General features: G+C 32.9%; 1 protein-coding gene across 1 annotated transcript; it reads left to right on the top strand.

Annotated features, from left to right (window-relative positions):
* The first annotated feature begins 1,255 nt into the window (after nucleotides 1-1,255).
* LOC137921416 (growth arrest-specific protein 1-like) lies at nucleotides 1,256-24,934 on the top strand. The gene is made up of 3 exons (XM_068764171.1): nucleotides 1,256-1,525; nucleotides 16,793-17,026; nucleotides 21,485-24,934. The coding sequence occupies exons 2-3, from the start codon at nucleotides 16,796-16,798 to the stop codon at nucleotides 21,944-21,946; spliced, it is 693 nt and encodes a 230-aa protein (XP_068620272.1). The 5' UTR covers nucleotides 1,256-1,525; nucleotides 16,793-16,795; the 3' UTR covers nucleotides 21,947-24,934.

Here is a 24,934-nt window from a genome sequence, read left to right as displayed (position 1 = left end):
GTATTTGTTTAGTATAATTTTAATTACGTAGCACTTATTAATATTCATTACTTTTGACGTTGTCTTTTTTGTTATTGTCATTTTGGAGTTACTTTACAAATTTCATTTACATAATAATAAATATTATGTGATAATAATCAGTATAAAGTAAGAGAGTAATAAAAAATATGTCGTTGGTATTTGATTTCTATATTACCGTGTTATCGGTAAAATGATCTCTCTGAAAGATGTTACATTAATTTATTATTACTATTGGAATTCGACAGACATATAATTTAGACTTGTACTAAGTCTACAGGGACAGATAGTAAACAATAATAGATTTTATTAGGTAGTATTCTGAATTTAAAAACGCTTATCCTTACTTATCATAACGTAAATTTAAAATTTTTTCGTTAACTTTTTCTAGAACAATTCATTTCTAATAGAATGATCATACATTCATTGTAAGTAAATGAGCTAAATAGGAGTAAATAGAGTTTTAACTCATGCAACCAGTCACCACGTACAATATTACATTTGTCTACAACAGTATCACAATGTAAATCACTGATAATCTTTTAAATATTATGTATCTAATCTGTAATGAATGCGTTTACTAGCCACCAATTCTTTGTATTTTTTTAAGAAAATAAAGGTACTTTAGATTTAATTTTATCTGTGTTTAATTTTTTAATTATTAATATTGAACCAATGCAATTAAGGAAAGAAAAATAAAAACGTTACACGTGAAAAACATTAATTTTTAATTGTTGCCCATAACGCAATTACACGCTGTACGCTCGTTTATGTGCCGATGTTGAAAGTATGAAATCATCGCCTTCAGGCATAATATCTCAATCAACTTAACACAAAAAATTTTATAGTCTGCCCTTTATTTTAATCAAACAGATAAAAGTCTACGCATAAGCCAAAAAATTTCTACACATAAAAGTAATTTTCAAAGGAAAAAAAAAATTTTTCTTAAAAAAATACTTACTCGATACTACACCATTGATAGTATCTAAACGCTTTTATAAATTTATTTCATCGCATCACGTTTGTAGTTTATCTCGATTTAAATCATACGGCTCGACGACAATCTTCAATCGGTGCGTCTGGACCGGTTGGACGCCAAAAGAAACAAAATCACGACAAGTCTATTACGCAGGGCTCTGATTATACTGAAGTGCCACGGACGGTGGGAGTTGGATGTAGGGTCGGGAAGGAAAGAAAACATTGAAGCTGTCATCTCGAGCAAGGCGGCCGAGCGTACGTCCCCGAGGCCGACACAACTCAATCCGAGTCGCGCGTGCGGCGACGTTGTTCGTGTTTTGTGTGCCAGCAGTAAACTTCCGACAAATCGAAATAAACCGCTAACAAAAACAAGTGAAAACCTTAAATTAAAATTTAATGAGACATTGTTACTCGGTGATCATTAAACCTTTTTCATATTATCTAGTGATGTTTTAGTGTCATAAAACTTATAAAAAAACTTTCCAATGAATACAAGCCATGTGACCCCGGCGAGAGCGGAGAAGTAAAAGTATGTTTTAAACTATGTTTTTAATTTATTTTAACTATTAATACTATTAATATTATAACTATTATAAGACGAGATAAATAATCTGTCTTTAAATGGATAACTTATTTTTATAGTAATTGTAATACTATTTTTGCGAGCAATTCTTATCGCATTCAAACCTTTATTGACGACTTAGCTATAAATTTCTAAGAACGTAAACCCCTTTAAAATCTGTACAGTTAAGATGAATTGCGTGTTCGGTTGAATGCAATATCGAAATAATGTGAAATATCTGAAAATTTTTGGCAACTTTTTCCTTTTTCAACTGATTCAGACTAAGGGGCTATTCATGTATACTGATTAAATTTAGCCTTATACTACTAGACGTACACCGCGCACGGGATGCTTAAACATCGTTCTCTACCAATTATACAACTATCATAATAACGTGAATAGTGTAAGTAATGCGGAATGTAACAAATATAAATAAATACCTAAAAAAATTATTTTTATGGATCTTAAGTAGAAAAGGTCGGTCTTATAACAGAGCCAAGAATAACTGACTTTTAGCTTAAAGTTGGCACCGAAATCGTGATCGATTCAAGACCTAAGGACTACATGGTACTACTTATTGTTTCTGTACATTTTCATGCTATTTTTGACAATAATATTAAAATGTTATTTACATATTTAGATTGATCAAAGACGCAAAAACTATAAAGAGTGTATGTATAGCTCATTTGCTGTTTAATAATGGCACACTCTATTCAATGATTTCAGAAGTAATAAGCGTAAGACCAAAAAAAAAAAGGTTTTTTGAGATTCTCCTACCTATTAAAATTAATTATTATTTTCTATCCGTTTACTTACAGCAAGAAGTTATAAATATAAATTACATTATTTATCATATTTCAGAGTGATAATTTTTATATAGGCTAATTAGAAAAATGGGTTAAAGATTTAAAGCTTTTTGCTAACAAATTAGCAATACATTCAACTCTTTAAAGTTACTACACGGAACTATTATTACGTCTTGCAAATTCATTTCTTATATGACCATACTTAAAATTGGTTACATTGAACGAGTCAGTAATGTAGTATTGTGTAGTCGGGTTATTGTGTCCTGAGCTGTTGTGAAGACGTGCTTAGAAATAATGAGATGGTCTATTAAGCGTTTGACGTAAATATATCGTGGCCTATTATGTTAGAAACGTTCAACGCTTCTAAAGCATCAGTTTTACTTGTATCCAGCATTACAATGAATGTGTAAACGTCAAACAGATTTAAAAACCAAACTCAAAATGACAGCTCGTTTTATGCGCAGAATATTATAGTTATACATAAAGCGTCTAACGGTTTCGTCTTGATATTATATTGTCTGAAAAACTTTATTACCTTGTCTCTATTTAAACGAAATACATTGGTTATTTAATTAAATTAAAAATGAATAACATCCTTTTTTAATTATTTTTGCATGCATTTGGCAGAATGTATTCAGATATTTATTTTCACAGATTATCTCTCAAAATATAATACTTTTGTAATCTGTATGACATAGATGTTTTAAAATAAGCTTAATTGTATCATGATATTAAAAAATTATATTATACATAATATACCAGATATTTTTCGTTTATATCAACATAAATTCCGATAATATATGTCTGTGACGGGAAAGATCTTATTCCTTAAATTTGGAAGATACCTATTAAAGCTATTTTTCGTTTTTAAAGCGAAGTGAGTTGTTATGAAAGCTCATTTGCTGATAATAAATGTATGATAAAGGTTCTATACAAAAAATAATGGTTTTAAAAATATTAATAAATGTTATAACATAGTAAGGAAAGCTTTTAAAAACTTGTTAACTGTTTGTCATTACAGACTTTGAAATGCCGTAAGTTATTGGCCCGTCGCATTCCAATTAAGAAGCTAAATTAAAAGAATAAAAGAAACTTACTTTAGAATGATCACTATAGAAAAATCGGTAATAGGTGTAAAAGCTTAGTAAGACGTTATTTTCAAAAAGGCGTTACTTAAAAAAATCTGATCAAAGAGGAACGTCAAAAATTTTCCTTGGTAACGAGAAAGAAATAAAAATATTGCCGATCAGTGATTGTACGTACGCGTCAAACGGCCAATAGTGCACGCTCCACCTATAAACTTCATTCATCGGCGCCTAATGATTGATTACATCATGGTGCCCATAACAATATTGTTATTCGTCCCTAACTACTCCGAATGACGTAAAAACAAACGTATCCAACGCTCGCTGCATAGGAATCGAAGTATAAATAAATTACACGAATTTCTGGTAGAACGTGCGAATAGGCGGTGCGAAAAATAAATTATCTTTAAAATATCTCTAATATGATTTCACGACAACATACAAGCATTGCGGAATAAAATTTATTTATTTAATTTCTATTTACATCCTTTTACTATCCTTGTCTCTTAAAACTATGGTTAATAATTAGAGGTACGGAATTTTCGCAAAAAAAATCACCAATTTCGCATTTAAATTTTTCAAACATTGCAAATTTCGCATTAATTTCGCATTTATACTTTAAAACTTATTAAATTTGGGGTAATAGGCATTTTTCGACAAAAATTTTTCAAAATTAAAGGTGCATGCCTTAACATTTGACAAGTTTAGTTAATTAAAAAATCGTAAAAAAATTAATATTCGCAACCTTAAGCGTTCTTTTTTAGTTTGTTACGACGACATTGTATATTTTAAAGATGAGTTAAGCGTCCACTATGTGAAGTTGGATGTCAAATACTCTGTATTAGATTCTGCTCCATCAAAGGACGAAAAGTTGCATTTGACGGCCAACAAATTGTCATGCATATTATGATTTATATTTTTATTAATGAGTTTATGGATTAGCCCATTGATGGCAGAGTTCGAAAAAAAGATAAGGCGTTTTTCTAAAAATTAGGGATTTTCAACTGACCAGAGGTCTTTTACACAAAACAAAGAGCTTCTTAACTGATAAGTAAGCCAAGAAATTATCCCGTAGGCCTTAGGGGTCTATGATACGGGGTTGACATCACTGAATTTACCTATGAAAGTGTGTATATTCATCAATTAACTCATTTAAAAATAATCTTGAAAAACAGAAAAATTGCATACATTTCGCATTTATTCGCATTTATAAGAAATTTTCGCATTTATTCGCATCTATTTCGTAAATACCAAATTTCCGTACCCCTATTAATAATTGATAACTAAACTCGTAACGCATAATTTTGGTTTTCAAAAAGTAAACAAATGTATTGATGTGTACGCATATATAATAAAGTTCCACAACACTTAAAATATAAAAAATATTATCAACTAAACTTTATTATAGTGTTCTAGAGCTTTTAGTTGATGTTATAATATATACTTCAAACATTCTTAAATTATGTTTAAAAAGAGAAATTGATGCATTTCTGACTGGCTATTCGCAGCAGATAAGTATTCCGAGCTGGTGGTAGCTACATATATAATCAAAAGGTATTTCGAGTTTTAATTTTAATTTCTTTACTTTTGGCAACACGGCATTAAATACTTTCATTCTAGTCTAAACGGTCTATGTTACAGTTACGTTTCGGAAATAACAACTACTTTAAATCGATACGTAAAAATATATCCATAATGTGTTTTAATATGATGGGTCTTTGTCGTATCTAAAAGGGAGACTAATACACGCGCCTTATTCTCAACAAAGCTTTTATGTATGTGAATGTTGCTCAAGATTGACCAATCAAAGTTCTCGTAAAGTTTTTCTAACGACAAACTCGATATTTTGCATGGAGATTATTAAGCGGAAAATTATGTTAATTTTAGTTTCAGTTCTTAGAAAAGGTGAATGACATGCAGTTTGGAGTAGCTCTATTTAAATAACAGTTGCGAAATAATTGAATATTTTAATTTATCCATTTCACGTTCCAAAGGTTTATCACCGTTTTTGTTTGTCTTATTTTTACTTCTAGATACAGATAGTAACATATAATATAATATCGGTGATAAAAGTTTGAGCATATTATAAAATGGCGTGTAACTTTTAATCAAAAATGTATTTAAGGGTAAAATTTTTAATGATTTAGGCTTATATACTTTCATTCAGCAATAATTATATTATTCTTAAAACTCTGTTAGGAAATAAACAACAAAAAAACTTGTTACATAAATCATCAACACCAAAATTAATGTGAAATTGCTATTTAATAGTATAGCTTTTTATGTGTGGAAAATATATTCAGACTATAATCTAATTTTATTACTCTGAATTTAATTCTATCTGAATTTGATAATGTTTGTTTTCTAAGCTGAAAGTTTATGTTTAACAGAACTACATAATCAAAATATGGCCAAATATGAGCTTAATTTTATTAAAACAAAAATCGCTGCAATAAATTCCAGTAAATGGTATTGTAGGTAAGACTTGCTGAATATAGAAATTAAAAATTTACCAATTGATAATATTTAATCGACATCGAAAAGGAGAGATCTTGCAAAAGCACACTCTCGGCGATTGTAAGGCAGGGTTGTAATGATTATTATAGAATCTATAAATACAGGTCCAGCGCATTAATGACGAAGAGAAAACTATTTTAGTTTTTTACTTTAACTGTTTTAACTCAAAACATTTTTGATTAATTGCACGTACTTTTCAGTCTATTATTTAAAAAAAATATTAATAGTAAGCAACAAACGGCTCGGAATGTTGATCTGCTGAGAAAAGTCGGCCAGAAACTCAACAACTAATCTTTTTTAATTGTAATATAACAATATAAAATGGAATTTAAAATTGTTTCATGTATACATTATAATATAAACCATGTAAATGAGACAACTAGCCATGTCTATTTTAAATAAGTTCTAACTCCTAAATGCTATGATGAGATTTATTTAGTAATATACTTTTAATTTATATTCAAAACAAAGAAAAAGGTCAAATATCTCGTGCAAAAAAAGTCTTAATTACCTGGATTTTATATCTGGATAGAAATATTATTAATTTAAAAAAGTAAGTTATACCTTTACTCTTAAAATATCCGCTTATTTAATAAATTTTGTCCATTTCGCAAGAATTTACTTTATGGAGTGCCATAATAACGCCAATTCCATTGTTAACTTTTATGAGCAGTTTATCGAGGGTGCTGCCAAATTGATCGTGATGCCTAAATCCGTCTCTGTTTTGTTTTTGGTCACGCGTGCGAATAAACGCTTTCCTGTTTATATTACGATTGCATTTTCAGAATCCATGTTGTCATGATTATAAATTAGCACACATGAAACTAAATTATAAAAATATGATATCGGTAAAACTTTATACATAATAAAGTGAATACTAACATAAAGAAAACGCAATAAAAATCGCATAAAATATAAAAGCGTAGTATTTGATTTATGCGGAGAAAAGCGACCTTATAAAAAGAATCTCGAAGAAAATAAATGAAAACCTCGCGAAATAACTAGGAATTGCTAAAATATATAACACATAAGGAAATCGAAGGATCGTTGTCTTACAATATACGAACTTTCTACTGGTTCAAAATCGCTTTCGACCCTTGAATATACTACCTCACTCGTTTAGAGTTTCCATTTTTTAATAACCACACTCAGTGATTAATTTTTGTGACGACTGTTTTTTTTCTTTCGAGTTTTTAATCACCACAAAAAAATTGTGTTGCGAAAATATTTTTTCATAGCTACTCCTGTTTTTTGCTATTTTTAAGCGGTTCCTACCCAAAACCCAAAAACAGTTTTGAGTGTATGTGCATTTATTTCTGATTCTAGCGGTACCTTACAAAAAAAAACCTTAGTAAGCGGGACAGCTGCGTGCCATGTGTGTTAGAATTTGTCTCCCTGAACCTTTTCATGATTTATGATGCAGTTTTTTCGGTTAAACTACAATAGTTTTCGTTCCGTCTGCAGTGCCCAGCTTAGGTAAAGGAAGTTCCTATATCATTTAATCCTACTTTTGAGGCATTTTGGAAAAAGATATTAACAACTAAATTAAATTTATAGGACACGTTTTAAAAGTTAACAGATTTCGGTCTCTATTTTTAAGGGATAGATGTTGATGTTGCTGGAGGCGCAGGGAAAGCCGCCTTATACCTGGTCGCACTCGATTGCCTGTCCGACTTGGCTCCCCTCAGCGCCAACATTACCTAATTGTAACTGAGTCACAGCATCGTTTGTGTATTTCATTAAACGGCATCACAATATACATACGATGTACTTTTTATTCTAGTCTGTGTAGTTATTCGTTAAAGACAAAGTTGTGGGCATTACAAATTTTACTATCCACATACTATGTTAGTTTGTTGCTATAAAGATTTGAAAACCTTTTCTTCTGTTTTTAATTGTTTTTACCTAAGGCTTATGTTAAGACGATGTTATAGCTAAATTGATAAACAAATAAAAAAAATGAGCTTAATAAGTCTGTCATACAACGTAATCACCAAAAAGTCAACTTGTATCAAATTTATTTTTTGTTGTTTCTTTTCATAGATGTTTCAAATGAACCGAGTATGGTATAAAATACGTTTTAACAAACACTTAAGCTTAAAAAACTAACATCTTAACCCGAAATTCGAGACACATGGGAATTTTAAAATTCTTTTCAGTAACCCGCATGCTTCGTTATTACTTAAAAATACAAAGTGAGATCATTTGCACAAGTAATATACGATCTACGTGTACAGAATCTATATGAATACTGATTTTTCACTGTTGGAATATTACGTCGTAACTTGTTAAGTGTCTACGTGTAATTATTTTGTTTAAAGAAAATATTTAAAGCGTATATTGTTTATGTTTGTTTAAACGGATAAGAGAATGCAAGCGATTCAGTTCGGTGTCCTGTTCTCGTGCACTGATTCCCTGAAGTTAGCTAGCGACATTCCAGTGTCACGGGTGTATTTATGTCGATCTATTATTACTCAGAAACGTAGCTTGCCTAACAGAAGGTTGTATTTATTTATTTATTTTCAGTACAGGTCTTAATGTATTTAATCATGTATCTTTTACTTCTTTTATAGATACATTTTCATAAGACAAAATAATTCAACATTTACCAAACCTTACAGGAGTATATAAAAACGTAGGTGTATTTTTGGTGCTGTTTAAAAATTTATTTTTTACGTGCATACCTGAATATTTTAGTTATAATAAACTACACATTAATTATTCATTAATTAAAATATCATTTTATTGCATAAAACGCGGCTAAACATCATCGTGGACGATTTGTGATGCGGTTGTTGAAACCTGGTGGGTACTGGTGTTATTTTTCTAGATGGGTTTCAGAATTAAGATTTCGGATGAAATAATTCCGAAGTTATAAAAGCAAATTTTTGCGTCTAAGGAGATAAGAAATATTTTTCGTTTTAATTTTAAGCGTAGAAAATTGATACCGTTTATTAATAGATTTTTAAATTGTTTTTGATTAATTCATTTCTCACCAAAATGACTGTTTTTTGTTAATTATATGTGTTATCTGTTGGGTATTAATTGTAACATACCATTCAATTATTAGTAATTCTCTGATTAAAGATTTTAACAGTGATTCTTCAACGCGCAGATCCCGACGGATAACATTAATCATAATGTATCTATGAATATGCATATGTTATACGAGCCTATTAACTTACCGAGTACAAAAACCTGAAGATGACCAGGAAATGTATAGTATAGAATTACTTCTGTGAAAAGTATATTACTAAGAAGTGTTATGAAGTCAGATAACGTATTAGCGGTGTCATCATAGCGGCGACTGTGCATCATTGGTCTAGACATATGTATGTAGAATACTTTATGTATAAGCGATTTCTATAAGTCGATAAAAGATCAAACCTAAAACAGGTTTTGTGGTATTTATCAGTACTTTAGTATTTCATTGCTCCTATACTATTTTTTGTTAATAAAAGATCGTGTGTAGTTGTAAATATTATTGACAAATATAAAGCAATCCTGATCAATCGATAATAAAGCGTGAAACCTAAGAGCATACATTTTTACCGAATTATGAATACAGTAATCATATGATTCCATTTACGCAATAGTTTGATGATTAGCTAGCCACCATCATCACTGTCATGTTAGCCAATAGTCGCCCGCTGACGTTGACCTTTCTTAAATATCGCCACGATGATCGAACTTGCGCTACCATTGAGCCCCATTTGACTTCTCGCGACCTTGACAATGTCGTCGATCAAACTAGTGGTGGGCCACCTGAAATTTCGCCTGGGGGTGTACTTAGGCCCAATCAAAGGTCTTGGTCCCCCTTGGTCTAGTTTAGCTATCCGCCTTGTCCTAGTATCTCGAAGATAAACCAGTCAATCTAAGTAAGCAACCGGTATGAACATTGTGATAAACTCAAAGCATCGTTAAATTGGTGTTAAATACGTCAGCATAAATGAGCCTAAGTGGCAGTGAGCGGGACTTATTACTCGTGGAATCGATAGCTATAGGGACCGAAAGGTTTTGTTGACCACGAGCCGGTTGACGCAGCGTGGATGGTCTCCCCAATGGGTGGACCGACGACATAGTTAACGTTGGCGGAGGCCTGTGTTGCAGTGGGCGTTCATTGGATAAAAATATGAAAAAGAAGTATAAAATGGATTTGTTAGGAATCTAATCGCGGATTGACTGAGCTATTAAATAAGTGGGTGGTGTTCTGTTTTGAGACCCGGAACGATTTCAATCGAGTCGACAGTTATGTCCTTGAAGAGAACGACGGAATATTTTGTGTCCGTGTCGGGAGCCAGTTTATATGTCGTATGAGAGAGCAAGCAACTTTAAGGAAGGTATTGCAGTGGGCGTCTATCGGACGACAAGAACGAATGAATGAAATGTACTTTATGCCAAGTTATCGCCTTAAAACCTTTTTTTGCTTATTTTCTTTAATGAATATATCTTATAGTCCAAATTTTAGAAATGTAAAAAATATATTTGTGTGAGTTTGCTTTTTTGAATACCGACCGGAAACTTAAAATTAAAAAATAACTTTTGTAATAATTTTTTCAAGTACACAATTGCAATAAAATAAAATTTGAAATCTACTTTGGTTTATAAATATTTTTATGTTTGTGTAGAAAAATTGAAAATGTACACAAATGACACGTACGTAATTGGGTTAAACAGTTTAGACGCGCAAGTAGGCTGGACTTGGGTTGTACAATGTAATAGGCGCGCTATCAGACCGAGATAGCGTTATCGCAATCGCTTGTTTTCGTATGTAATTGTAATGAAAACGTCGGGGTTACACAACGCACACGTAAATTGTCTGCAAATGATTTAATTCTATTCATTCAGCACTTAAAATTGATTGATATATTGCTTTGAAACTGATTAGACATAATAATTAGTGCGTCTTAAGATTATTAATAAAATGGAATAATTATATACATTTTCAAAAACTGTGTGCGTTTGATATCTACGAATGACGCGAATATCTGTTATATTTTTGGAATCGATAAAAAGATTATAATAGAACTTTTTATTATCAGATATTTGAGTATTACTTTTTCAAAATTAGGTGTTTCAAAATCTATATTAGGCGATGATCCAGCGAGTAAAAAAAAGGTTTTTTTTGGCAGATTTTGACTGGTATGGAAGGCACGATGTAAAACATTATTTAATAAGTATGACTTATTTTCTTAATTCGGAAAACTACGAATCATCTCATTGCATCTTCAGTGCCTCATGACTCTACGATAAATCTGTGTTACCGGTTTTTTAATACTTGCTCGCCTCTACTAAAATATTTTTTTTTACGTTTCTATTTTTATTTCTCTCCTTATATTCTTCATAAATTCTTTCATTCGTTATCTATTTTTCGCCATAATATTTTACATTATCCCGGCTTACTTGTTTTCTTTTACACACCACCTTCTTTTATTCTCTTCCGCTCCTAAAATACTACAATAAATTACTTCTTTATATTTACTAATTTATTTTATTTTCATTTATGACTTTTTTAATTACTTTACTACTTCAGGAATGAAGGGTAACTCTTTTCGTCGCCAATCCAGAAAGCGATATTTACAGCCTCCACTTTCTTTCCCACGTCCATTTCCAGTTCCGTTCTTTACCTCGAAAATGCAGGACAGCAGGTAACCAGGTGCAGCACGGTTTGGTCCACCTCCGGTTCACAGAAGCACGAGGGACGCTCCTTGAGCTTAAACCGCTGATGTTTATCCCCCGTGCCTCGTTAACATCTGGACTAGTACCGTGTCCTGCAACACCTATTACGTAATGAAACGCGGTCTCTCACATGGGGCCGCGTTGGCAAGTTCACCATCGCTTAACGAGCCATGGCTCTTTGCCTATGCTCTAGATTTCTCTACGAGATCGAATCAGGACTACGGAGATAGATGATGAACGAAAGTAACCGCCATAGCGAATGGCAAATTAAAGTAGCAATGAGCATAAGGTGAGTGAAGACCACTGACCGGCAACCGCAGCGTATGACGTCCGTCTCAAATGTTGACAGTTGATCTTTTCGAGTTCGTCAGACGCTAGTAGCAAGCCTCTTCCATCCAGTCCTGTTGGAAATCTATGGAAAAAGCTTATTTCCAGCAGTGAACGTCATGCGGTTGAAATGAAGAATGATAACTTACAATTTTTTTAAATGACATGTACCTTTCATCGTTTCGTGTAGTATAAAATTTTATGGCGCAATGAGCTCTTAGGTATAAATCGTGTTACCATCAATCTTTCTGCTAACCAAGGCCTTGACAGATTTGTACAGCAAATATTAATACTATTGACATAATAGTATTGCTTTGTTACCACCATTGACATTACATCTGTTTCGGGCAAAAACCTTGTGTACATTTAAATTTTAAAGGAAAAGATAAATAAGTAGGAAAAAACTTTTATTTTTAAAATTGGTTTTTGCTAAGATTGTATAGTAATTTACAGCGTTTTGTCAGTAGATTATCAAATTTGGATTTCAAGGACAGTTAAATTTATTAAAAGAGAAACGTAAAATGTTTTCCTCATGTTTAAAAAGCAGATTTTTATAGCGATGCCAGTACACGTTATCTATCAGACGGTGTTTCGTTTTAATCCATCTAGGTCACGGTATCGTCCGGCCGTGGCAACTAGAAGGAATGCATTTATGTCTTATAATTAATTGATAAAATATTTACAACCCACATTAATTTTGATTTAGTTACATCGAATCATTTTCAGTACGTACGACTTCTAACAATATTATTGTATTAATTTTTAATTATTACTTATAACAACGAAGCTAATTAGTTTTTTTCTTTTACGTATTAAATAATAATCATGAATAATTCGCTTTAAAGACTTCGACTAACCGTCTTTCGTAATTTTTAAGTGACCTCTTCTTTTACAATTGTCTTTTTCGACTGGTAGGGGATACTGTAGACCTATTCTATACAATCCGGACTATAGGATTGAACTAAACTTTGGACGTTGTTTGGATGTTGTAGCACTAGACATTAGTAGTTCGTCTTGAGCTGAAGCTTAAGATGCGGTCGGGTTGATGTGACCACTTTATTATAATTTTATGAATGTGTAGGACGCTAATTCCTTTACACAGGGTTTAACTACACGAAAAAAGTTTGACCTAACAATACGATTTTTTTTAGATAATTATAAGTCTAAACTACATTAATTTTTAATGTATCATTTGTAAACTTTGTACTCTCTACTTTTCTTATGGTTAGCTAGTCAGCGTTTATAGAAGTTTTGAAGATTATCAAGATAACAAAATTGTATGATTGTTGTACCGACCGCATAACTGTATTTGCGAAACCTTTCTAATGGCTTTTCTTTATTTATATTTTTTTATTATAATTTGAGATAGCTGTAAGTTTTCCGAAAGTAATAAATACATAAATAAACCATCATATCACCCGATAGATGTCCATTGCAAGGTATAGGCGGCCTCCCCCACAGATCCTCACGATGATCAATCTCGCACGGTCCGTGCATAGGCACGGACGACATCCTGCAAACCTATTTCGAAGGCCCATCTATTGGTGATTTTCCAACGTTGTCTACCGGCTCGTGGTCACCACTCGAAAACCTTTCGGTTCCAACGGCCGACGGTTTCACGAGCGAAATAATTTTTACTGTTGTACCACAGATAAACAATTCTTCGAGCTACTGTGACTGTAAGAAATGTTTCAGGCAAAGAAATCGATAATAATAGGTTTTCGATAATATTATTACAATATAAAAGTCGCTAATGATGCAGATATGACGTGTGTCTAGACGCTGTACCTCTGTGTGTATTTGAACAATCAATTGTCACTTAACGACACGCAATAATAAGGTGGATGCGCGGCTACAGGAATTGTTTGCGCTATTTGTTAGATCCCATACTACATCGTTACGTTTCTACCGAGCGCGGTCACGTTTTTTTCATTTGTATCAATTTTTGGTCATCTATATATTTTTTTCATTTTATTTTATGAAAAATTTGTTGTTGCATATCATTTTTTTTAATTTCAGACGAAGAAACATGTTGATAACATTTTTTTCGGTCTGAATCGGTTGCTTTAAATGTTTAAGATTCCGCGTGTTTTAGGCAGAAGAATGCAAAGGACGCTTAGCATAAACCTTACCTTACTGGGAACCTCGTCTCGTTACTTCAGGCAATATGTTGGGAGGCTGCTAAATCGAGTTATGAAATCGATGATATAGCTGTTAATGCGTTAGCTGCGAGATATTAAATCACTTCGGTGGGCGCTTTAGTGACGTGGCGTAAGAGCCTTGAGAAAGGACCTCAGCTTTAACTTAGTGGGTGGTTATTGCCAGGCTAATATTACTAACATTTATATCAAAGAGAAGAAATGACAGAAAAATTCTTGCAACTATTCTTTCTACGATGATTCATGAAATAAAACGAAGTCATAACATACATCATCACAACTACATCGTGGCTGAACATCACACTCAGGGTCATGGGCGAGACTGAGGCGTTGGACTGCAAGTCATAGTTACTCCGAAGTACTTTCGAATTCGTTAATTATTGTTATATAGCTGATTTACGCAGATTATGAGGCTATCAAACGGTATTTATTTTGTTAGATGTGTTGAATGTGAAATATTTTCCTGTTCTTTTGCTTTACTTTAGCACGCCATTCGTTCGTAAAATTGTCGCAGCGGTATTTCGCACGGATCTTAGTATTGTGTTGTCCCGATAACTGGGATTGTGTATTCAAATTTAATACCAGAATTGTAATTGACCCTTTCTAGAAAATTTTATTTGTAATATTTTGGTTTCGGTCTTTATTAATTGCTGGTTTTTAAATTTCTTAATTAACTTTATCACTTGTGGACATTATCATCATCTATACGGAGTAATTGGTTAGCTTTATAGCTTATACGCAATTTTCCAATCATGTTATATATAGTCATCACTCTGAAATATGTTACATTAATTAAGTTTTTTAGCTATACTGCAATTTGGGTGTTATTTATGACCATAAAATAAATCAGTGGCTTGAACGAGGCCATCGATTGTTGTAATGTAACATTTGTAGTGCCACGCCGGAGCGAGTTGAACATCTTAACTTGTCACATGTTTTCTTTTACCATCCGTGACTCTTCGTCGGGCGTCGACCCTTATCAAAACGCAGGGCTGCCAAAAATATTTTTAATTTTTTTAATTCTTGATATTTTATTATTATTATTATATAATAGGCGCTTATCATTATTTTAAAAAGAAGATAAAGTAAGTGTTAATTTAGATTTTAGCTAAATAATTAAATTTTATAGTTGGGTGGAAAATTTTAGCTCGGATCGGCAAAAAGGGTAAAATCTTTCTAGAAAACTGGGTGAGGCTCCCATTACGTCACGGAGACTTCATTTAGTATATTGGTATCTACTACTTTCCGTGTTAAAATTAGTGGAAAACTTTGTCCGTTTCATTTTTTTTAATTAAGTTTTTAAAACTAAATGGTTGTTAAACTTTTTTTATTATTTACTTCTCTTTTATTAGCTCGCGGACATTTGATTAATGCAAGAAATAAAAATAAACTTGCAAAAGCCTACATTTCGTTTTCAAAAAGTTAACAAATCCTTTATCGGTTTTCATAAATATGACCTAATATATAAGAAAATGTCACAACACATCTTAACTTAGACTTTCCTTTCTTTTGTTTCATTCTAGTTTTTAGTCGATCGGAAGGCGGAGAACATGGTTTGTTAACTCATTTATTTGGTTGATATTATAATGTATTCATCAAACAGTTGAATTTCATTTAAAAAGAGCAACTGTTAAATTTCTTGCCGGCTCTTTTCACCATATCAGCATTCCGAGCCAATGGTGGCTTTCTACTTATAACGTTCAATTATTCGCGACGAAAAAGTTAATTAAAGCCTTTTTCTTTATTCAAGTTCGCATGTAAATGAAAAAAAAAGCAAGTTTCGAGATATTTAATTTGGGCATCCCAGGCGCGTCACGGTGAGCGTGTAAGCCGGTAGCGGGTGACGAGTGGACGTGAGATGATTCCGTTTGTTTACCGAGCGCAGGGTCGGCTTCTGAGAACGGTGTATAGGGATGAGGATTACCTGCTTACTGCGTACTGGCGCGCGGCTTTGTTTGCATTAGTCGCGGGATGTCTTAATGATTACGAGATCTACACACTACACCTGCATGTGAGAAGGAAAGCAAGCGTGGGCAAATTAAGACTTCATTATAATTAACGGATAGAGTTTAAGTACTGAAAAACAACTTCACAAATTATTTATGATAGCGATCGTTGTGATTTATTATACTGATGTAACTGATAGATTAGACGCTTTAGATACTGATATTTATTTGTTTGAGGCCGCCAATGTCAGATCTTACACCTTGTATTTAATAATAAATTATATTAGTAAAGCACGTCAAATCTTAAAGTGCGCTAGGCATCCTTTTTATATTTGCATTCATCAACCTTTTTCGCTTGGTTACGCCATAACTTAATAACGATTTTATTTATTTCATTCATCTTTATTAACATTTTTGTAATATTACGTAGAAGGTACCTATGGATAAAAAATAAAAAACTGCGAAGATACTCGAACAAATTTCAGAAAACATAATGACTATAGAAATTTAATGCGTTAGGCACTTTGAACTTCGCATGTTTAACAGTTCGTATGTTGCGTCAATTAGAACCTATCAGACTCAAAATTAGTAAATTTAATTAATCACTCTATAATAGGTTACATTAATACATTACTAAACTTCTGTGAGTACAGAGTTCGGGATAGCTAGGAGTTTGTATTCACTGATTGTTACATAAGTTCGTACTCCATTGCAGGTGATGTTGGCAGTTGCCGCGTTGCTGACGGTGGCGGTGCTGGGGGCCGACGCAACGCCTTGCACCGAGGCCCGGACCCGATGCGCCTACCGTACGGGGTGTGGTTATGCGCTCAACAATTACATGTTCCTGTGTAGCGACGTACTGTCAGAACCGATCAGCGTGTGCCCGAAACCCTGTGAACACGCATTAATAGCACTCACTTCCACTGAAGAAGGAAAAGAGCTTATGAATGTAAGAAATATCTTATTGTTAAAAAAAATAACATATTCGTCTTTTATTGAGCAACACAGTTTACTAGTTTCAGACTTTGGTGGCATCATTACTGCGGCGCCTATTAATCGAACACACTAATTACATCATATATATCTGTGTCTCATCAATATCATCATATTATATGTTATTAACTAACCTATTTTGTGGCGACATTCGCCGCGCTTGGCAAGCCGGTTGGCGAGTTCGGTATTTTTATTTGAAATATGTTCGAGAGATGCTGCTGCCTATCGTCCGTGTATATTTTAATTTTGCCGACTCTCATTGCAACCACAGGAGGAGAGGGTGGACACTATTCTATACGCCGGTACAACCGTGCCGTTGAAACGTGCTCTCTCACTTGAGCCTCATTGGCAAACTCATAGTCAGTCAACCGGGATTTCAGGAATGATGAATCGTTGACGAACAAAAGACCAACTGATTGACTAGTTAAACGGGCAATGGACAACCCACACAGCGTGCACAACTGATGGCTGCGAGACCTTTAGGTTGTAGAGGAGAGACTACGCACTGCCAAGCGTCATAGAACACTCACCCACGCTTCCTACCATCCCTATTTAAAATCTATAGGGGAGACTTATTTCCAGCAGTGGACGTCTTACGGCTGAAACGATTACTAATGCCAATTCATGGTTTTAGTTAGGACGTGAGACACACGTCTCAGACAAAAGAGATCTCTTTCATATTTTAAAGTTCTTCTCTAGCTTATTCTCAGCAAGCTATTCTTGAATTGGTGGAAGTAGCTTTTGAATGTTAGTTTAAAGGCTCCACACACCACCACAGTCTCCGCTTGTTACGTATAGAACACCACATCATTTGCGGTCTCAAGTCGTTAACCACCCCCTACTACTGACTTGTTTAATTATAATAACCCTTGTATTTTTTTAAATATTTTTTATAAAAGCCAAAATTATAGAATATTATTTTTGTGTCCCTTCTTTTGTATGAAAAAAAAAATTGTTTGCTTTTCTAATTTACTTAAGGAAGTAAAAAAGAAAAGCAAACAATTTTTTTTCTTATTCGTCGTTTCGAGCATTTTGTAATTCATACAGATACAAAATACGTACGACACTAGCTACTGGAACAATTAACACCCAGTTGCGTGTTCACATTGGAAGGATGAAAATAAACAATGAGAATTATGTATTTAAATAACCCTACTTATAGTACTCGTACAATCTCTGCGAATTAGATATAAGTTATAAACAAATATGAGCGATACAATCTGTGACAAGTTGACCACCAAGGTCACGCTGAGATTTAATTGCATTGTTATAACGAATTTATACACACTGCACTCATTTAAGAGCCTAAAGTAAGTACAATCACTAGTCAACCTTGTCATAATAAATTATCACGATCAGTTGTTTACGGTCGTGTTTTTCTCAATTGAGATACGTGTCCAGTTAGCTTTGAGCCTTTTCTTGACCTCTTTCCGTACCGACGAACGCTATGAGTGGTGTCACAATAAGATGGCGAGCTGGAGTACACAGACGCTCAGCAATAAAATCTAATTTAGACGTCAGATTTGTCGGACGCGATGCAACGCCATCATCGACGCGAGTAAGGGTCCCGGTTGATGACCCCACATTCACTGATTCTGAACTTCACTGTGAACTAGAAATGTATCTGCTAATCAAATCTGCATAAGTCGTTTATTTAGAGGTCATATAATAACAAAGTGCACAAATAATGAATATAGGCAGTCTTTTGGTAATATTTGACAGTGATAGAATGATAGAATAGCAAATCCTCAGTTGTGTAAAATATAATAAAATTCGTACTCAACTAGATTTTTTTTATATTAGAAAAGAAACTAACTTATACCGTAAGAAGATCTTTTTTATTAATAAATATAGACCGACATTACAGCTTTTTAATTATAGTTCAGGAGAAATAAATTTAAAAATTTTCATATATTTTTTCTTATGAGAACCAAACCTGTTATTAAAACTGTCCTGGCCAATAGTCATCTTGATACAATTCGGTATTTATTTATAAACAATTTGTTTTTTTTTTGGTATTTTACATTATTTCTTAAAATGGATCGTTAGTACGGTGACTATTGTTTTATCTTTGTAACCATGTTTTTTTTGCGAATACAGTAATACCCCGCTTTACGCGCTAACTGAAATTCGCGTATAACGAGGTTTATGATTAAACATAGTCAAAAATTATTACAAAAAAAATACAAATCATTTTAATCGATCACTTTAATTCTAGGAATACTTTATGCAATACATACTCTTATTTTTTACGGAAAAATACATCTATTGTCTTTAGGGTAACGTTTTGTATACGTTCTTGTAAAATACGTTCATAACACCCAACACTGTTTTTTATTGTTTGACAGATGGTCAAGACATCATAGAGAAGTTGATGACTACATTATATTTATACGCACTCTTTCGTGTAATTCGAGGCATTTGAGCGCGAAATTTGCAATTCGCGTTATAGTGAAACCGAAATACCGGGTATTACTGTAATCCAAAAAAGTTTTCACCTTTGAATACCGGATGTTCAACAAAACTTTTCGTTTTCATCGTCTGAATTTTTTTGTAGAAGTAATAGTTTTGGTTCTGTTTGTCTAATGGTGTTTAAAACAAAGATTTAATTTTTTTACTCATTTGATGTTATTTATTCAGTGACATCTTAAAATGTACACCAAATAATATGTAATTGTTTTATTATCTCGCATTTAAGAAAATATTGAACGACTTTAATCATTAGTTAAGTTTTTATCAGTATCACTTTTTACTGATTATAACAAGTTAGCAAATATACATTTGTGCATAATTGTTCGTATGCACAGTAGTGTTGTACATGTATAAATTATGAAAAACAAACAAAAACTTTATTATATGTAAACAAAATTAACATTAAAGAAGGCAAGATGGAATAACCATTATAATTACAATCCATTCTTTTTTTTAACAACGGTAGCTTCAATATCAATCAAAGTTAATGACGCCCATAATGATCCAATATGGCCTTAGTTCCGTAGAAAATTCAGTTTTGAACCGGTCAGATCTCTAATTATGCCGTTGTAACGGTGTGATTATCGTCGTTCGGTTGGGCAATGTGTAACGAAAGGCATGGCGAAGGAGCGGTCGCGTTCAGCCTTGAGATTTGACGTCTTGATCGAGACCTACCGCAGCGCTCGCTCTTGCGCAGGTGTTGCCATGTTTCCACAAAAAATAAGTAAGATGGAGGCCTCTTTATTTCTTATCCAATATAACCTAGATACACGGTAAATTGTTTAAAAATTATAGTTGCATAGTAATAAATTTGAAGCATGATTACAACATGCTTTAGAGTAAATTGAAAAATTGTTTTTTTAAGTAAAATGTAATACAACACCATTTTATTACTTTCCTCAAGGATACCTGACTGTAATTGGTCTTGTAAACATTGATTTAAATAATGTGATGTTTAAAATATTTTGGTCACATTTAAGCTTCACTACAAGTTGATCAAATCGCTCTCTTGTTTGATTACAGGTCGTCATTAATTTTTATTACATAACATTCAATCACTGTTTGAGCTTCATAAACTGTACATGAGTGTGTATAAAAGTGCCTATTGTATCTTTTGATATTTAAAAAAAAAACTCTTAGAAAAATTATCTTTTAAGATAAAGGACGTATTGCTTGTATGGTTTTTTTAACAACTGGTAGACGACGAAATCGCGTCGTAGTTTTATATCTGAAAAATGATATTTAATGTTTGATATCATATTTTAATTATTAAGTTATATAATATAATGTAATTAATACATTACATGTATTATAATATTAAAATATAATTAATAATAAATAAAAAAGCACGAAATACGCCACATATTTTCTTAAAAAGATAATACATTATCATTGTAATAATTTATGCTAAAACTAAAAATTTCTTGTCTTCTTAAAATATATAGAGAAATGTATATAATTTATTAAAAAATTAACTTCCGAGGTTGTATCCGAAATCGGAGCCGTAAAATAATTTTATGTACAGTAACCGATATAGCTCGCAACGGCCCGACAAGTTTTATAGGTTTGTTAAAAAAACGTAAAAACTAGAAATTTAAAAATTTTATGTCTTTTGTCCAGCAGTTATTCCATTATTTTCTTGCTGCACAATTAGAATTATTTTGTTTTGAGATTTTGAACATTGCCTTTAATACCGATCTGAATATTGGGTTACTTCACTAATAAACTTTAATTTAAATGTAATCGTTTATGTATTAGGATATTAAAGTATTTAAATTCAAAAATTCATTTTTCAACGTTGGGTCCATTACGTCTCATATTGCATTAAGATGAGCCTGAATCCACCGGTTCGTCAAGATTTCAGCCGTGGGTTGTTAAAATATTTACTCTTAACAAAATTAGCTCTGTTGAGTAAAATAATTATTCAATTCTTTTGTTTCAGTGCCAGTGTGAGGACTTGTATTGTGAGGAAGCGAAACAAAGAATTGACGTCTGTCGATCTCAAGTCTTGAAAGGCGCTGCCAACGCAACGTCATCGTGCAGGCTGTCGCAGCTCATATGTCTCGCAGATTCACAGTGTTCCACTGCTCTTAGCTTCTATCGGAAGCTGTGCCGATCGATGTACCGTGGTCGGAAATGTTCCAACCGATGCCTCAACTCGATAGGAATTTTAAGGAAGCAAGACAAAGCGGCGGCATTGACGGAGTGCCAGTGCGACGGCTACGAAGATTTCGACTGCCCTAGGATGCAAACCAATCTCGCCAAGCTGTGCTTTCACAAGCAACCAAACAATCACACTAAGAAAGCACCAATTGAAGAGACTGTTGCCGCTTCCGCCACTCATATTTCGATGTCGAGTGTTTTATTATTAATTTATTTCTTCTATAATTTCACCTACACGTGACCAATGATAACCAGGTATACCTCAGCATAGGTTAAATTGGACATCGAAGTACAACGCATTATGTAAATATGTACAGAGCAGTTTTGTAAGTCAATGTATACGTACAAATAATATAGATGCGTAAATAGTAGTCGTCCTATTGATTTTAATTATAAATATATTTAGGTTTACATCGTTAATCTTAATTACTGTTTTAACTGGTTTTCACTTGTTCGTATTTGACTAGTTACTGGTAACTTTAATTGAGCTTCACTAGAAGAGTGTCGACTAAGGGTCGGTCACAGGTCTGAAAATGTGTACACACGTGTCCGTGGACGTGTAGGCGAATACGTTTAAATGTGTGCACAGTTAATACAGATATCCAGATAAAGCGACAGACGCCTCAGCCGCCCACGGGCGCGTGCAAGAGCCTCGCTATAAATATGGCGGTGCTGGTGGTCCGGTGACAAATGTTAGATTGCCGTTGCAGCGTCACGCCTGTTAGTTCAACTGTGATGTTGTAATAACGTGTTTCTTTCCGTGAATATTTTATGATTACTACATACGTTGAATATGATCTTAATCTCATTTTGATTTTAATTCATAATAAAATGTCGTTCTTTTAGAAACTTTTCCTTTGTCGAGTTTGCCAGGTGTATATATAACTCAATACCGAAGTATTGAGTTATTAATTTCATAATTAAATTTTACACAACTGAAGAATATAATTAGCGTTGTCGAAAGAACTCTTTCAGATTTTGATCCAGATAAAGATTAATCATTGTGATTTTCTTATGACTATATGTAGGATGATTAGGTATAAGTGTAAAAGCTTTAAAGAGACGAATGTAATAGCTTATTTGATGTTAATTACAGTATTGATCAAAAATTAATGGTTTCAAAATTAAAAATTAATGTAGTGACACTATTTCAAACAAAAGCGTCTTCCTTGTTCAGGTTACTGTAATATATATTAAATTTAATAATTGTTTGCCATCTGTCCCTACTTTGTAGTAGAAGAAATAAAATAACCTATTTCAGAGTGATCGATGTGTGATGAATGCTTTTTCCTCACAAATCCGTTATATATTCTCCCGATTAAAGCTGTTACACCTATAATTAATCACCATGCATATGGTATAATAATGCATTTTGAAATGACTAGAAAACGATCTCTTACCATATTTAAGATGTAAACTTTTTCTTTATTTTTTAATATATGAGAGTAGTTTTTTTTAAATCTGTAAATAAAATGAAGATGACAAGAACTCGAACGAACGCAGCCTATGCAACGTTTAACTCGTGCTCTGGTAGGAAGTGGTTGGCCCGCAGCTAATTCCGGTGAACGCGACACTAATCGCCTCACAAATGTTGACGCGGTACAAATATTCGAAGCGAGTTCCGCCGCCACTTTGACATTTTATTTTATTTCATATCCTTTTCCAAGCGCGCTCTAAAATTTTCGGTCACTCATTAGCGCATACTTACTATGTGATGTATTTTTAAATCAATTAAGAAACAAATGATAACTGGTAGAAGATTTATCGTTTCCACTCCCAGTATAGTTATACATACTTATGTTAGTGTAAAGTTTTTTATGTGTAGTAAGAAGAAATTTTTTTTATCTAATAGAGGTGGCATCCACGAGCCGGCAGTCGTGGTACCTACGCCGTGGGCTCCCATTGGGTGAACCGATGACCTGGTCAAAATCACAGGAAGTCGTTGTATGCGGGCAACGTAAGACCATCTTGGCGACCTTTGGGGAAAGCCATTCACATTTCCATTCTCACATTGCAGTGAGTGTCTATCGGCTGAAAAGAAGAGATAATAAGGCTAAAAACGAAAAACATTGTAAATATTATTTAAAACTTGCAAATAAATTTGAAAATAAGCTATATAATCCAATGCACTCACAGATCGAGCAGAGAGTCGAAGTTTCTCGTTGTATATCTATCTATAAGTCGGTTGGGCAATAATGAAGAGGTGTAGAACCGGTTCCTTGAATGCAAGGCCCCGTGCACTCCCGTAGGGCCGCGGCCATGTAAGACGATACTCACCGACAAAAGGAAAAACAATCTAACTGTTTTTGAACGGATAATTAATTTTTGTCAATATTGTACGATGAGTTCGTTTGTTTTTTTTTTGGGCTACGTCTGTGAAAGATTGTGGTGTTTATTTTCTAAAAACTGTTTACATTAGACATGAAAATGTAATGTCGCTTTATTTTTTGTATTACGAGTATTTTTAATTTTTAGTGAACAATTCTAGGAATCTATCAAAAATATACATAAAACGATAAAATAAGATTTTTTAAAAAACTTATTTTTTTCTGCACGTTTGGTTAGGCTTGCATTGACACTTTATAAAACAATCTGGTATGCATCTTGTAAACAATTGCTTACTAATGTTTCGTCGCCCGAATCATGTCGTCCCAATGCATAATGCAAAGGACTCTACAATGCGGAGAATACGAATGAAGGTAATTTAAGCATTCATATTGTATCGTTTTTGCAGTCTTTTATCGTATTTTATCTAAAATTTGTTAATATATTAGTTGATAAATCATCACGTATTATGACACATTGTGACTTGATTTAATTTTAATCGTAGTGGGACATTTTTAGTGTAGCAGTAGGTTGATGTTTTTTATATAGTTACCGTAAAATTATTTTAAGTTTTATTTTTTATGTTACAGTCTACAATCAATGTAGTGTTTTTTTTTGCAATTACTATCGAATATTCATTGCGATTTGTTTGTTTGTTTTTATTTCCATTCCCTTTGTTCTGTGCTCAGCGTGTTTGTTTTAATTTTAGTAACTGTTTCCGTGAGTATTGTCTAAGTAAATTGTGAAGAGCTTAGATATTAAAAAATATATTTAGTTTAAGACCTTAAAAATATCTGTATTTCATTAACCACAGTTTACCAAAGTGAGATTATTAGAATAATATTTACTTTGTAAATAAATTAGATAAGATTTGTATCACTAATATTATTACTTGGATAAGAAA

The sequence above is a fragment of the Battus philenor genome, unplaced genomic scaffold (assembly GCF_028537555.1).
Source record: "Battus philenor isolate CCGP_79_NKW_IND1 unplaced genomic scaffold, ilBatPhil1.0.hap1 SCAF_19, whole genome shotgun sequence".
NCBI lineage: Eukaryota > Metazoa > Arthropoda > Insecta > Lepidoptera > Papilionidae > Battus > Battus philenor.
The sequence above is the reverse complement of the archived record's forward strand: the minus strand, read 5'-3'. Positions and strand labels throughout refer to the sequence as shown.

Excerpts from the sequence above, each read along its gene's own strand:
- LOC137921416 (XM_068764171.1), top strand. The coding sequence starts at position 16,796 with ATGTTGGCAGTTGCCGCGTTGCTGACGGTGGCGGTGCTGGGGGCCGAC. Across the intron at positions 17,027-21,484 it reads AAGGAAAAGAGCTTATGAAT|TGCCAGTGTGAGGACTTGTA; the intron begins GTAAGAAATATC and ends CTTTTGTTTCAG.